At 39.1% G+C, this 15,103-nt stretch overlaps 1 protein-coding gene across 1 annotated transcript in view; it reads left to right on the top strand.

Moving 5' to 3' along the window:
• Window positions 1-15,103, top strand: part of sntg2 (syntrophin, gamma 2) — an 80,297-nt gene that overhangs the window by 51,174 nt on the left and 14,020 nt on the right. Inside the window, exons 10-12 of the mRNA XM_034576768.1 lie at window positions 5,534-5,663; window positions 8,397-8,435; window positions 9,401-9,517. Coding sequence (XP_034432659.1) covers window positions 5,534-5,663; window positions 8,397-8,435; window positions 9,401-9,517 — 286 coding nt within the window. The remainder of the gene's footprint in view (window positions 1-5,533; window positions 5,664-8,396; window positions 8,436-9,400; window positions 9,518-15,103) is intronic.

Genomic DNA, 15,103 nt, shown 5'->3' with positions numbered 1-15,103 from the left:
ATCTGCATTTGTATGATGATTTTGCCCTCTGTATAATGAATTATCAATAATGCTAAAATTCCCCTAATGTACAATAATTCTATCTTTTAGTGGCAGTGTTAAGCTATCGATCCTTCTTCTGTGTTCACACTTGTTGTGATGGTATCTGTGGATCATGCTGGTCTTTTACGCATCTTTTCTCACGTAACGTCTTCTCAGCCAAAACTTGTTCTTCTAAACATTTGCTATGGGCTTTTTGAAAGTATTTATTTATAAACAATTAATTGATTTTTAATGTGTTGCTATTGTTCTTCGATGCGACTAATTTAAACAATAATTTCCCCCAAAATACCATCATTTTAAGCCTCTGGTACAATACGTCAAGGTGTCCCACCTTGTAACACTGGGATCTTTCTTTGGAGTCATCAGTCATTAACATGACAATATATGAAGGAAACATTTAATTAATTTCTCTGTGTTAAAATGCAGATAATAATAATACAGAAACCTGGCAGACATGTCAGGATGTACAAATTCAGAGCAGGTCAATGTGGACGGGAACAGAGGTAAACATCTTTGAATCCTGAACTTGAATCTTCAACAAATGGAATAATTTAAAGTGTAATACCAAGATAATCTGGTTTTTATAGAAGTCTTTTGATAGGGCACCATTTATTAAGGGTTTTTCATCAGAAATGATTTAATTAATTATGATAATAATTCATAATTTTTTTATAGATCAGTTACAAGCCATTCATTAAAATATGTTTCAGGTTGATAGATTGTCTTTCCTGTTTTTTTAGCAAGCTCTTAAATTAATGAATCTGGATATCTGGATCAAAAACAAACTACATATTATCATATACAACTACAAAATGTATTATGATATATGATGTTATTATTTATTTCTAATTATTTTTCTCTCAAATTAGTTTAAAAGAAAATTCAAAGCAATAATCACAAACATTGCTTGAATCTATAACCCTAAGTAACCTTGACCCTCAAGTGCCTCTCAAAAATAAATAAATGTGTTTTATTGAAACAAGAAACAAACTCACAACCCCCCCCCCAACATCTGGCATTTGCCTTCAGGGTGAAAGAGCATTGATTCCCTGGTAAAATGTCACTACAGTAGCCACAGGTATCTATTGATTAAGACCAGCTAAAGGCAAACTCATCCACTTGCAATTAGAAAGGGGTCGATGTGCTTTTAGTTTTTTTGTTTGGGGTATTATTCTTTGTGTTATCTGAGCCTCACTGAGTGGAATATGTGGAGAGCATTAGGAGGCTGTTTCCACAGCTGAAGAATTACATTTGTGTTAGTATATAAGCAGAATTTAGTGACATGACAGCTGGTTTGGAGCCAGTCATGGCAAGGAATGCAACTTGCCTAATTGTCATTTAGAAAACTATGTCCATTGCACAGCTGAAAATAGTTGCACCTTCAAAGATTCACCCTTTTGGTTGATCTAATTAAATGGAATTATATTGAGGTTATTCAACTTTTCTGTACCATACCTGACTCAAACAATTATTCCAACCATGTAACTTCATAAATGGCTTAAACCTATCTATCTTTTAAAAAGGATCCTGAAGGAACAGTCATTGGAAATTGCCTGTTGGATTGGATAATTGTTGTGGAATTCTTTATTTTCTGCATCTGTCCCATTTCAACAATCATTAAATGAATATATATTAGATTGTGTGGTGAACAATTTGCAAACATAACAAACAGCCTAACATTGTGATGACATTTCACATCTCCAGTCAATGAGTTTTCATCATAGTTAGTTTGAGCCAAATCCTTGATCAAATGAGGTCAGAGCAACTTTGTGTCAATTTGTACATGTAGCTTTTTGTTATTGGTGGAGGCTGCAATGGGAAAATCATATTAGTCACCAGAGTATTGATATAGTACAGGATCAGGGTGAATGCACCTTTAAATCCACAGATAATCCTTTGTTTAAGGCTGCAGTGGTTAACCTGTGTTTTCATGGCTCCCTCAAGCAAGAGGAGCTGCCACTAGTGCTGATCGGAAGATGTTGTGAACTTTAATGCTCTCATCTAATGTTGATGTGGATTCGTGTTGCTATTTCATCTGGAAGGTTGTTCGATATTCTATTGATCCTTGCTGGTACTGCATATTCTCCCAGTTGGGGGTGACAGAAATATTTTCTCCACAATTTTTCTTGATACCTAATTTAAATCCAATTCACTGGGGAATTGTTTTTGTGTTTTCATATTTTAGTGAAAAAGGAATCTGAAAATAAGGCATCAATGATAGCTCACCGGCCTTGTTTCTTTCCTTTGCACACATTTTCAGTCTGGCCAGTCTGATGTGTCGGAGCAGCTGCTTACACTGACAGTGAGGTGTTGTCAGCCTGTTTAAGCTGTCAAAGGGGATCTATTAGAAAGGAACCTTGCAAATGAATACGGCTTTTCCTGCTTGTCCTTTGTATAAAGTGTTAGCCATCATTTCCAGTATATATGTCGTCCTTTGTGTCCACTAAGGTTTAAGTCTTAGACAACAAACACACCTTGTAAAACTACATTGTCGGAAATACAACAGAGGAGCAAGTGGTGCGTATGTTCACAGTGGAACAAAAATCTTAAAAGCGAATCCAGTGACTTGCTTTGTAGAAGCGTTTATTAAGAAAGATCGCAGGCAGCGATTTGTCTTCCTGTAGCTGCAACTCTGAGCCGGTGTAGAGACTCTGAGCATTGAACATGCTATTATCAGTTACATTTGCACCAGGTGACATGCTTGCATTGTTCTCCTGTAAATCTAACTCCAGCGTGGCCACTGCCAGTAAAAACAATATAAGCCAGTGGGCTATATATAAATAATTACTGAATGTAAATACAATCATGGCTGTTGCGGGTAAAGACATACCAGACACTAGTAGAGTCAGATATGTTGTTTGATTTTATGAAAGCCTTCCTGTTTCACTCACTAATCGGTGGATGTGGCACATTTTCCCTCTTGTGCCATTCACACCACAACAAACAGCTGGGGTCCTCTCAAACCCCCATTTATCCTTTGTGTATCACCCTGTATGTTGACTGGGTGATACGTCTCTGCTTTGTCTCAAAGGATTTATTACTGCCTAGTCAGCAACCAGGGCACAATAATTTGTGCCGCCGGGAATGGTTCAGATGTATGAAAAGAATCGCACTCCGTAGATCCCATCGCTCTGGGAGGATTTCAGTCCTGCTCATTGGAGGTGCAAGGGCTTTAGCAGCTCCTCTTGACAGGGCTGTGTTCTGCTGACATTGATCTGCCGGCTGTCCATTCCTTTGATTAATCTCTTGGTTTGGAGCTCTTCACTCATTGCACTTTCATCCCCTCTCACATTTCCTCCATTACAGCTCAGTCTCAGAGGTTCTGCGTTAATTGAAAGGGATCCAACTGATATACTGAAGACTTCTGCGTCATCTGTTGCTCACTTTTTCATTGCCCTCAAAGAGATATTTTGGCGCTGCTAGTTTTAAAGAATTTCGGAAAAAGAATTATGAACACACATTAGCGATTCTTTATGGTTGCACAAATCATAGAATAAAGCTAATTTGAGTCAAGCAAATTGACACTGCAAGAATTTATACTCTTGTTAAATCAAAAAAACAACATTAAGCCCAGTGAAAATCACGACTAGAGAGCCAGTGAGTCAGTACACAGGCAGCGGAACATACGATTTTAACAAGCTTATGGCAGATACAGTGTGAAAGTCATGCTCACCAGAGGATTTGTTAGGAATGCTGACTTTGTACCACCTAACCTCCAGGAAGTGCTGTGTGTGTATAAGTTAGGGAGTATACTGTTTGGTTTAGGGGGCTGTCTTGGTACATTTCCCTCTTCATACTGTGCATTCAACGCCTGTCTATTGTTCCTCTGTTTTTATCAGGCTTCACCTCACGTATACCTCTACAACATCTCCCCTGCTTCTCATGCAATCTTTCTTCAAGAGAATTTTCCCTCTAAAGTGTCACAAATGGGAAGCACAGAAATGCTTGCATGTTTAGTGACAAGTATCTCAGAGGATAAAAGTGTCAGCAGCGTATAAACGCAGTGAAATTAAATGTCAGAAAGTATCACATTCAGCAGATGAGTGTGATCTCTCTTAGATGACCTCATCAACACCCCATCAACACCGAGATTTAATTGTGTTAGTATAGCAGTGCGTTTAACCTCCAGGCACTGCAAGGGGGTGATGAACTCGAAAGATGCCAAACACAAAATGATTTGCTGTTAAAAAAAATGTAATCCTCATTTCTTGCTGCAAATGCTTTGTGAAGGGTAATTTTCTCAATCTGAACTGTAGGGTGAATTATTTTGACATGTCTTAGCCAGTCTGGGGATGTCATGCACTTTATTTATTTTTATTTTTTTCAAATTTTCCTGTCAGTCATTTTGGGAAACTCACTTATTTGCTTGCTAGAGAAGAGTTAGATGATAAAATTGACACCATAAATGTAGCCAGCAACCTGTTAAGGCGTTATCATAGTGTCCGCATCTGCCAGTCCCCTATTGTCCACTATGGTCCTAGTGACGTAAATGTCTTCATCCACTTGCAGTCCACTAGGGTATGCATGAACCCCTATGCAGATGTCCACTTGCAGTCCAAAATTAAGGATTTTGCTGAGTAACTGCCTGCATGCTCCAGGTACAATATATCCACCCGCTGGCATGGAATGGAATGTGGGATCAGGTACACATGCGGATAACAACAGCCCGATGCAGACCCTAATCTTAGTATGAATGGGGCCGTGGGCATGTACGTGTGAACGAGTACCCAGCAGACACAGAACGCAGAGTATGGTCCACCCTTTATCTTATCCCATCTTAGCTTAGAATAAAGACTGGGCATGAGCCGAGGCAGCTAGCCTGGCTTCCTCTGAAGAAAGTTACGACTCAAAGCCATTGAGTAGCACAGCAAACAACTCCCTGTGGAAGGTTGAGTTATTCTTTTACATGTTTCTTGTACAGATTAAACAGACACTATAGAATGTGTTGCAATCAGCGAGCTTTGAATGTTTTATAATGTCTTAATGCTCAATTAAACTAACCAGGTGTTGGTGGTACTGACCTCATCTAACTCTCTCATAAAATATCAAACCATTCTTTTAAGCTTTTGACTTCAGTCACAACTTGTATTCATCTGCACTTCTGTCCATGTTCCCTTTTAATTAGAGCCATTATCTGAGCTCTCCTTTTTTTTTTATCTTGCAGAGGCATTTAATTGAAATCTAAACAATTTTGTAGCCTTAGCACAAAAAATAAATGTGATTAGAGAAATATTGCCACAAATATGACCAGCATTGCTCAGACTATATAATAACTAAAGAACCGCCTCTTCAGAGCCTTGGCTGTGGAGATATTTTTATAATTAGGTGCCACTAGCCCATCAGGCACATGAAAGAAGCTCTACTGCATATAATGCAGTGATATAAGTCGTACAGCAGAAGTAACGGACTGCTTCAGCTCCACTTTGTGAAAAAAAAATTACCTTCAATCGTCTGCAGTATACTTCTAATTTTGACCTCTATGTTCCTCCAGGTCCAACTGTTTTGAAGTCTTCGCCTTGGATGGAGCCAGCACCAATATTCTTCAATTTTGCACTGCAGCAGAAAGTACCGACTGGCTCCAAGCAATATCCTCAAATATCAATGACTTGACACAAGAAAATGTAAGTCCATCTCTCGACGTTAGAGGCTTTGGTTGGATCTTATTTTGAGTCTTGATTGAAAATGAGGGTGAAAAGTAAAGCAGAGATTGATGGGGTTTGTGATCTTTTTAAATGAGTGAAAACTTGAACTACTCATATGACATTTAAGTGCTTTTCTTGGCATTGCATTTAATGTATCTTTAATCTGGTTGCTCATGTCATCTAATTAAATATATATGGTTATTTTAAGTAGTACAAGTGGGCAGACTATTAGTTTAGAGAATCACAATTGTTTATCATCCGATTGGTAGACTTCTTGTTTATAAAGAAAATATTATAGATATATAATATCATAAATATGTTTAGCCCACATTAGCTACGTGTTTTCTCACGTCACACACAGACCCCTCCTGACAATCACTCATTGAGTCACAGTCTGCTGACAAAAAACAGGCTCTCACACCTAATTAATGACTGCTAAGTAGTCCTTCAGCACATGCACTCCTCTCTCTCATTTCCTCCTATTTCACTTTGATTATCACACTGATGATGCTGTGCATTTTTGGTCAGGATGCAGATGCACTCTACGCCCATGCTCGTCGACTGCGCAGCTGCCTTTTTTAAAATGGTGTGGTTAATTCATGCCTGCATCACCTAATTATTGACGTGGAGTGTGATTGCTAAATGGCCAATCAGGATGTAATTGTGTTCCTGCTTTGGGACTTTTGTTTTAATAACCTACAATCTTTAAATAGACTGTGACACTCCTGGGTTCCCTCATGTGTTTTTCATGGAGATGACAGTCATCTGGTTTGGCAGAGGAGTATTTGATGTCTGTTTGATGTTCCTTAACAAAGACTAGAACTAAGAATCCAGCTTGTTAGTGACTAACAATGAGGATTTCAGGTGACTGAGCAGAGGAGGGACCACCATGCTGAGATATGCTGACACACAAGGGGTGCATTCATTGCAAGGCTTAAACCTGCGTGCGTGCGTGTGTGTCATACACTTTTTAGACCTTCATATATTTTTAATGGAACAAAAAAGGGTAAATCACTCGGAGGGAGCACATTAGAAAAGGTCAAATTTGTTATTGACAAATTAAGTTAATGTTTATTTTTAAACTCAAGGTAACCTCCAGTGGGGCTGCATCTTAATGTCGGCTTATCTGAAACCCGATGAAGCAAAATGTGACGGTTTTAGGACATTATTTTTTATCGGTCTAATCTTTAATAAGGACATTGCATCTCGTACCCCAGCCTTATTGGGTCACTAGTCACTAACAAGCTGGATTCTTAGTTCTAGTCTTTGTTAAGGAACATCAAACGGACATCAAATAATCCTCTGCCAAACCAGATGACTGTCATCTCCATGGAAAACACATGAGGGAACCCAGGGGTGTCACAGTCTATTTAAAGGTTGTAGGTTATTAAAACAAAAGTTCTGCTCTCTCCCAAAGCAGGAACACAATTACATCCTGATTGGCCATTTAGCAATCACACTCCACGTCCATAATTAGGTGATGCAGGCATGAATTAATCACACCATTTTAAAAAAGGCAGCTGCGCAGTCGACGAGCATGGGCGTTCAGTGCGTCTGCATCCTGACCAAAAATGCACAGCATCATCAGTGTGATAATCAAAGTGAAATATGAGGAAATGGCGGAGAGGACTGCATGTGCTGAAGGACTACTTAGCAGTCATTAATTAGGTATGAGAGCCTGTTTTTTATCACCAGACTAATCTGGGCTCAACATTATATATGAGGAGTTACTTGCTGTACAAGTTTTTCAACATACATACAGTGAATCTATGTGTAGTACTTTTGCTCGAGGGGGTAATTTCGACACACTGTGGCATGGGGAAGACTGGGACATAGCTGCCAATCTTCTGGTTAGAGGCTGACCCAATCTAACCCCTGAGCCACAGCTGCAGCATGTCTCCTGTTGGAAATTAAAAGCCCATTTTTTGCTAGTACAAAGAGAGAATGCATTTGATTTGCTGTTTTGTCTCCTACCACAACACGAAATAAAAATAGTTGTGAAATATTTCCTGTTTGGAAAAACAAAAAACAAAGCCAATTGAAATCTCTCTAAAGCTGCTTTCAGAAATGCTCTGAGCTGTATGTGAGAACGCAAATGGCCGAGTGAGAGGCTTCAGACTGTCTCATAAAAAGTCTGGATAATGTTGGAGAACGAGCCGATGTCAGAAAACAGCAGGAGGTCCTATAAGAATACAAATATCTCAGGATGAACAAGTGGCGCCATACACCTATGTGACACTGATTAACAGCTTTTTGGAGATAAAAGCCAAACTAAAACATGTGATATCCGGAATAGCGGAATTAATATGTTACCTCCTGCCTCTGCCTGCTGTACCACCCCTCCCCTGAATGGGATGTCTGTGTTGATGTGCACACGTCTGAGTGGAGAATCTCCCGGTGTGTTCTTCATATGTGAAAGTTAACCTCCGGAGAAAGTCCTGACCCAATTGTGCGAACATTCTCTGAAATTCATGTCTGAAAACAGCTTAAATAAACTATTTTGCCTATTTGGTCTTTCGGTGTATATAATGCTGATTGTATAATGACATTCAAGCAATGCAATTTTGACACAAAGAAGTACCTCATATACCTGCTGGATCATATTCTATGCACACATTTTCAACAGGATTGTACCATAACCTTTAGACTGAAACATTGATTCATGAACAAGTTGTGTTACCGATTCTCGTTTTGTCTTCATTTCCCTCCTAGATAAAGATCATCAATAAATACTGTGCTTCAGATGATCAGGTATGCTCACGCAGACCTATTGTGATCTAACAGGTGTAACATGCTATTTGAAACCAGGTTCATAATTGTCACAGCACAACAGACACCATGTACATATCACACACCTGCTTGCATTATGTAATGTTTTTTTAAGATATAGTTGGCAATGGGTGGAGACCATGTGGAGTTCACTAATACCCTGTGACTGTAGAGCTATTAATTATAGAATGTGGTTAACCTTGTTATGACGTGTGCTGATAAAGATGTTGCATTAACCTTTGTTTGGAGGTTTTGTTAATTTAGGGATGTTGAAGTCTTCAGGAGCTGCTTTAGCTGGTGACCAATGGAGTACATGCCCCTTAAGAAAACCATGATCTTACACACTGAACATTTCCAATTGCATCCCCATAGTTGTGTAGATGACTGTTCAGGCAACGCCTCTCCGCAGTTTGTCCTCTACATACAGGTGCAGCTTTAAGAAGCCCTGCATTGAATCTGTGGGGCACTCTGCCAAATAATTGAAATTATTCAAGTCACCTAAGCAATTTAAAAATAGTTTTTAGCACATCTTCATCAGTGAAGCATCCGCAGGTATAATTATGTCACAAAAGAGATGAGGTTTGCTGGAAGGAGTTGAGACCACCACATATAGAGTGTAGATGGAGCAGTAGGTGGAGACAGTGTAGATATGCTGCTGAAAAAAAGAGCAGAGAAACATCCTAAGTCAATCTGTTGGAGAGCAACGGTGAATTGTTGCAGTGCAGCTGAGACTGCAGCACCACTGTACTGATGAGCATCATTTTAAATGTATAATTTCAAAGCTGCATCACTGTAAAGCCTGTTTATTTCATTTGATTTGACAGAGCACATTTTGCTAGGCTCTGTGTCGTATTGAACAAGAACACAAGATTTTTATTGTATGTCATTTTACCATTGTGTTACAGAGTGGTGGAAGTGTGTGCATGTCATCCTCTCCATCTTTCCAGATTGTTCACATGGGCTGGGCGTGTGAAAGCCCAGAGGGCAGCACTGCTGGTCCAACTGCAGCGTTCAAGTTCCTGGCTCTGAGAGGACCTTATTTTTATATCTTCACAAGTCCCCCGGTAATCAGTCTTTGTTTTGTTCAAGTTTCCCTGCTCATTCAGTTTGCCATTAAAGGAAATGTTGTTTCATGTTAAGCTCATTTGGAATGGTTTTGTCTAAAATCTGAAGAATATCACACTGACCCACATGACTTACACACCAATGGGTACCCTCCATTCAGCTAATCATAGGAATTTCTTTCAGGGTGTTTTCATGCCTCTGGCGGCGACATTTTGTTTTCATGTTGTCCATCTATTTGTTGTTCATCCCATTCTTATGAACACAATATCTAAAGAAAGCCTTGAGGGAATTTCTTCAAACAAACGTGAATTGATTAGATTAGATTTTTGTAGTTAAAGTTCAAGGATGAGGTCGCTGTGACCTTACAAAACTACGGTGGCCCTGAGAGCTCAACGCATTGCAACTTAAGAAAATACATGCAAGTAGACAAAACACAAGCAAAGTAAGAAAACATCTTCATCAATTTGACACCTTATGCACAACACAACACATTACACACAACAAATGACACAGAAACGCGCTGCAATTACAGAAAACGACAACGGAAGTGTTTCAAGGGGTTATCTTACCCCTTGAAACAGAGTCACAAGTCATAGTGGTTGAAATCTTCCCTTACGAATTGGGACGGCCCTCAAGAAGCCTATAAGTCATCAGTAGTCGTCGCGGGAACCCATTACGTCATCAGTAATCGTCCAGACACGTGTCCAGACGTGTTCATCACTTTGAAGTGTCCCCTGGAATCACTTCCGCTGTCGTTTTCTTTAATTGCAGTGCATTTCTGTAATGTGTTGTGTATAATGGGTTGTGTTGTGCGTAATGGGTTGTGTTGTGCGTAATGTGTTGTGCTGTGCGTACTGTGTTGTGTTGTCTGTAATGTGTTGTCAAATTGATGACTTTGCTTGTGTTTTGTCTACTTACATGTGATTTCTTAAGCTGCAATGCATTGAGCTCTCGGGGCCAGCTTACAAAACACATTTTTTGCCTTCCAGACTTGATATCTCAGGAACACTTTCAGGAAATCCTTTCAAATTTGGTGCAAATGTTCACTTGGACTCAAAGATGAATTGATTAGAATTTGGTGGTCAAAGGTCAAGATCCTCATTTGAGTCTAGATGAGAATCTAGACTCAAACCAGAAAATCCAGTCTAAAGAACAAATTAATTTATTATAAGACACAGGAGATGCCAAAACACTGCAAGCTGATTAATATGTCTTAAACCTTGTTAAGCCCTATGAGACAAATTGTGATTTGTGAATATGGGCTATACAAATACAATTTGATTGATTACTTTATTGATTACAGACAGAGCAGAAACTAGAATTGTACTTATTAGTGTACATACCGCTACCAGGGCCGAAAAGTCCCCAGTTCTAATAAGCTGCACCAAATGTCCACTACCACAGATACTGTAGTCTTCATAACATTGTATCAGAAAATGTAATAAGATTAGGTGTTCTCATGTACTGTTGTGAATGAGATTTGAATGCTCATGCGAGTTCTGTTAGATCTGGAGTGTAGCTTCTTACAGATGATGTATATATAGTTCATAATATTCACTGTCAAAAAGCTCTGTCCTTATAATTTGTGTTGTTTGCAGGTTGCATAAAGTGTGTGAACATGCAGGTTTTCCTCTTGTCTCTACTGAGTGTTTTCGTCACCAGTTTAACGCTGTTTGACAAAGGTATCTTTTGAGTCTGTGTGTTTGTGGCCATAACCCTTGCCCTGTGACTTTCTATAAACTGTACCAATTTGATGACATTTCAAGAAAGACCACAAATTGTGGTGACTGTAATTGGGACTTAACAATTACAAGCTGACTACTCTGTTATAATCGTAGAGAGTGCATCTTTACTATGCCCTTTGTTCCCCCAAAACTTAAGAGCTTGTGTGTGTGTGTGTGTGTGTGTGTGTGTGTGTGTGTTGTGTGTGTGTGTGTGTGTGTGTGTGTGTGTGTGTGTGTGTGTGTGTGTGGTGTGTGTGTGTGTGTGTGTGTGTGTGTGTGTGTGTGTGTGTGTGTGTGTGTGTGTGTGTGTGTGTGTGTGCGCTTATACAGATATCTTTGTGAGGACCAATTTCAGCCTCAGGGTTATGCAAGTGCAGGATTAGCAAAGCTATATACATGAATTACAAACAATAAGAGGCTGTTAATTAAATAACCACAATTAGGATGTTAGGTTTTCCTGATAATAAAAACAATCTTAATACTTTTCACATTCCCAATGATTCCAGAATTATAATTATGTGCAGTGACAATTTACCCGGCAAATAAACAACTTGCATTTATCTGGACGCAAGATTCTGTTTATAAAGATGGAGAAGACATCTGGGCCCTGCCAATACACATGCTCGACCATCACACAAGTGTGTGTGCATGTGTGTGGGACGAATAAAGGAATCTTAATCTTAATGAGTCAGTCTCAGCTTTCAATCATGACGTTTCTCCTTGTTTTTATGGCATCAAATAGCTAAATAAAACCAAATTTGACAAACATCAGTGCGATATGAACAACTTCAGATGACAGAAACTATCTTTGAGACATTTTTATTTGACGTGTACTCCACATGGAACTGGCTGGGTTTAGGGTCTAATACACCAGCCACCAGGGCGTGATCAAGGCACTTTGGCTTCACTTTTGGGGAGCTGCCATGTTGTCCATATTTGTATAGTCCTTACCTTCAACCATGTCTTGTAAACTGTGAATCTTAACTTTGTTTCTCTCATAAACTTTTAACTCCACTCAGCCAAGTGTCCAGCAAGCCACCAAACCGTCTGACCTTCAGAACTGCTCTTCTCCTTTACCCTCCACCTTTAGTTTGTCAATTTGCCAAATCCACTTACTTTCTGTCTTACTGAGAGTTACAGGATAACATTGCTAGCACTCATGTAGTCTGTCTGCTAAAGTTGCTGTACTTAGCCTAGCATTGCATATATTTGCTCACAGACTGGAACAGTGACAAGTCACTGAGGAGGACACTACGCTCAGCCAAGCAAGAAATAGTATATAACCTCCCATACCTGCTATATAACCTCCCATAAAAAATTTACTTGCTGTTTTTACACCTAAAGTCACTTTGAACTTTTTTCTTAATGGTGTCTATACCTTTATATTTACTGCACATATATGAGGGTGTCATCGATCATTTTATTTCACTCAGCAAGAAAGCAAATAAGCACATTTCGCAAATTGTCAAACTATGGCCTTTAAGATGCCGTTGCCCTGGTTCAGGAGATCTGTTACAGAACTGAGTGGGTAGAACAGCTGTTTCTCAGTCAGCACTCCATCACTGCACTTTGATATGACACCAGCCACTTTTGTTGGAAAGTGAAGTGCTGCATCTGGCCAGGATAATGTCCGCTGTGTTATTCAACTTGCGTATGTAAGCATAACGTAGGTCATCCAGGATTACAACGCCTGCTGGAGACCATTGCATTTCATCTTTCTGTCCTCCCTCCAGTCTGCTCCTGACTTCATAATCACACAGCACATATCGGCGATTCCCTCTCTAACATCAATATTCACCCAAGATCTGTCGTGTGTAAGTTTTTCAGATGGTCACTGCAGCGGTTTGCTCCCATGGCAGAGACCAGAGTGTGCCCTTGTTTAAGCTAAGGCTCTCAAACTGGGCTTTTGTTGATACCATCAAACAAGCGTGTGCGGGGGTGGGGGCTCTTTGGTTCTGCTCAGGGGTTTTGCCACAGCAAAGAGAAAACTATCACTGCTGGAGAGTTTTCAGCAGCACTGTGGGTGACGTCTGTATTTTTTACAGGGACGTCAGTTATAAATGGTCTGTACATAAGTTTCCAAACTCTTGTTAGACTGAAATGGTCCTTTCTTCAGAAAGATTATGAATATAACCACAGCTACAAGTCATTTTGTTTCCTCGTTCTAAACCATTACCAAACCTCGGCAACATTACTTATTAACTAAATGCTGAAGGAAATGTAACTGATATTTCCCTTGAACAGAACATGCCACAGGCAAAGAATGGGAAATTTTTTCTGATGGGGATTCAAGAACGTGTCTGAAATTGAGGCCTTAGAAAACAACTTTTTTGAGCCCTTTTGGTGATTTAACAAAAACAGAAAGGGAAAGAAAACATTGCTTTATCCTGGGAGCAGGTGAGAGCTGCAGTAAACATTTCAGAGACGACTGTTACTGTAGGTCATAAATTGGGACCAAAAAATACTGATGAGGTTTTAGTGACAGAAGTAATCTGCCATGATTTTAATGGATATGCTTTCAACATAATAGATGTATTGAGTGGAGTGGATTGAAATTTCAGGAGGCATTATGCAGCTGCTGGTGTGAAATGCCAGAGCTGTCCTCAAGCTTTTGTTGAAATATGGCTGTGTCCAAGTAGGTGGTTTAACTGCACTGTGTCCTGCATCGCATTAGGGTAGCATTAGTGCTTTTATAAAACACGCCCTGGAAAACAAAGTGTCAGTTAGTGTGTATGTCATGTAAAGATATGCTCACCGCTCAGTGTAGCATGCTGAAAACTGTTATCACAGCCATCCATTTAACCTGGGGATATTGGAATCACCACTTTAATAAGTCCTCTACACCAATTCCATGGGAGAAAAAAACGTATGTCTGCCAGTGGTGTGAAAGGGTCAAGATGAGTAATCTGACCCGATTTACAACCCTGCTCTATGCCTTGTAACTTCCCTGGCTGTCAAGTCATTGGTTAATCTTTATGAAAAGGTCATTAACATCTACTTTCATTTCAAAGTTTTCCCCTGAAACACCTGTAGTTTTTAGCATAGGGAGAAACACCTTATTTCCTGGCATACAAACTGGAAGTCAACTAAAAGCTGGTTGTCTGAGGGGTGTGGACAACATGAACAAATACAGGCCAGGGATTAACTCCTGGTGCCTGTTATATCATAAGCATGTCAGTTAAGCATAATGCACATTTCTACTGCTTTAGTTGAAAAGATTGAACAATATAACCATTCTATTTTTAACACTCTGAGTATTAGTGTCCTATTTCTGTCACTGTGTGATAATGTCTCAGCCAACTTTAGTTTATAGTAATGTACAACTTACAATGTTCCACAATAAAAGCCCTGTTAAGAAATACAGAGTTTCTGAAGAGTTAGAGGGTCAATCATTTTTTAAATGGATAGAGGAAATGTTGTGTTTCTATTAATAGTTACTTAAACAGGGCAAACGGGAACAGATTAAAACAAGACTTTAAAGTATGACCAGTGATATTTATATCAGAAGGAATAACAAATAAAGGCATTTTATCTTGTATGTTCTCATGTTACTTAAAATCTGTTCCCTTATATAAATTACGTTTTTATTTGTATCTATATTGTATGCAAAGCACTTTGAGCTACATTTCTTGTATAAAAGGTGCTATACAACTATAGTGTATTATTATTTATTATTATTATTATTGTTAATCTTATTGTTCATTGTTGGTTTCGTCCTTTTCATATTATCATATTATCCGTCCTTTTTATTTTTATTATTATATATTCGGATTGTTTGCCTCTTAGAAAAATATAAAACATCACTGAAATGCTGCTTTAATTACAGGGAAATTGTTTTGTTGACCCTACAGGATTTGAAGC

Source organism: Hippoglossus hippoglossus, chromosome 22 (genome assembly GCF_009819705.1).
Source record: "Hippoglossus hippoglossus isolate fHipHip1 chromosome 22, fHipHip1.pri, whole genome shotgun sequence".
Taxonomy (NCBI): Eukaryota; Metazoa; Chordata; class Actinopteri; order Pleuronectiformes; family Pleuronectidae; genus Hippoglossus; species Hippoglossus hippoglossus.
The sequence above is the reverse complement of the archived record's forward strand: the minus strand, read 5'-3'. Positions and strand labels throughout refer to the sequence as shown.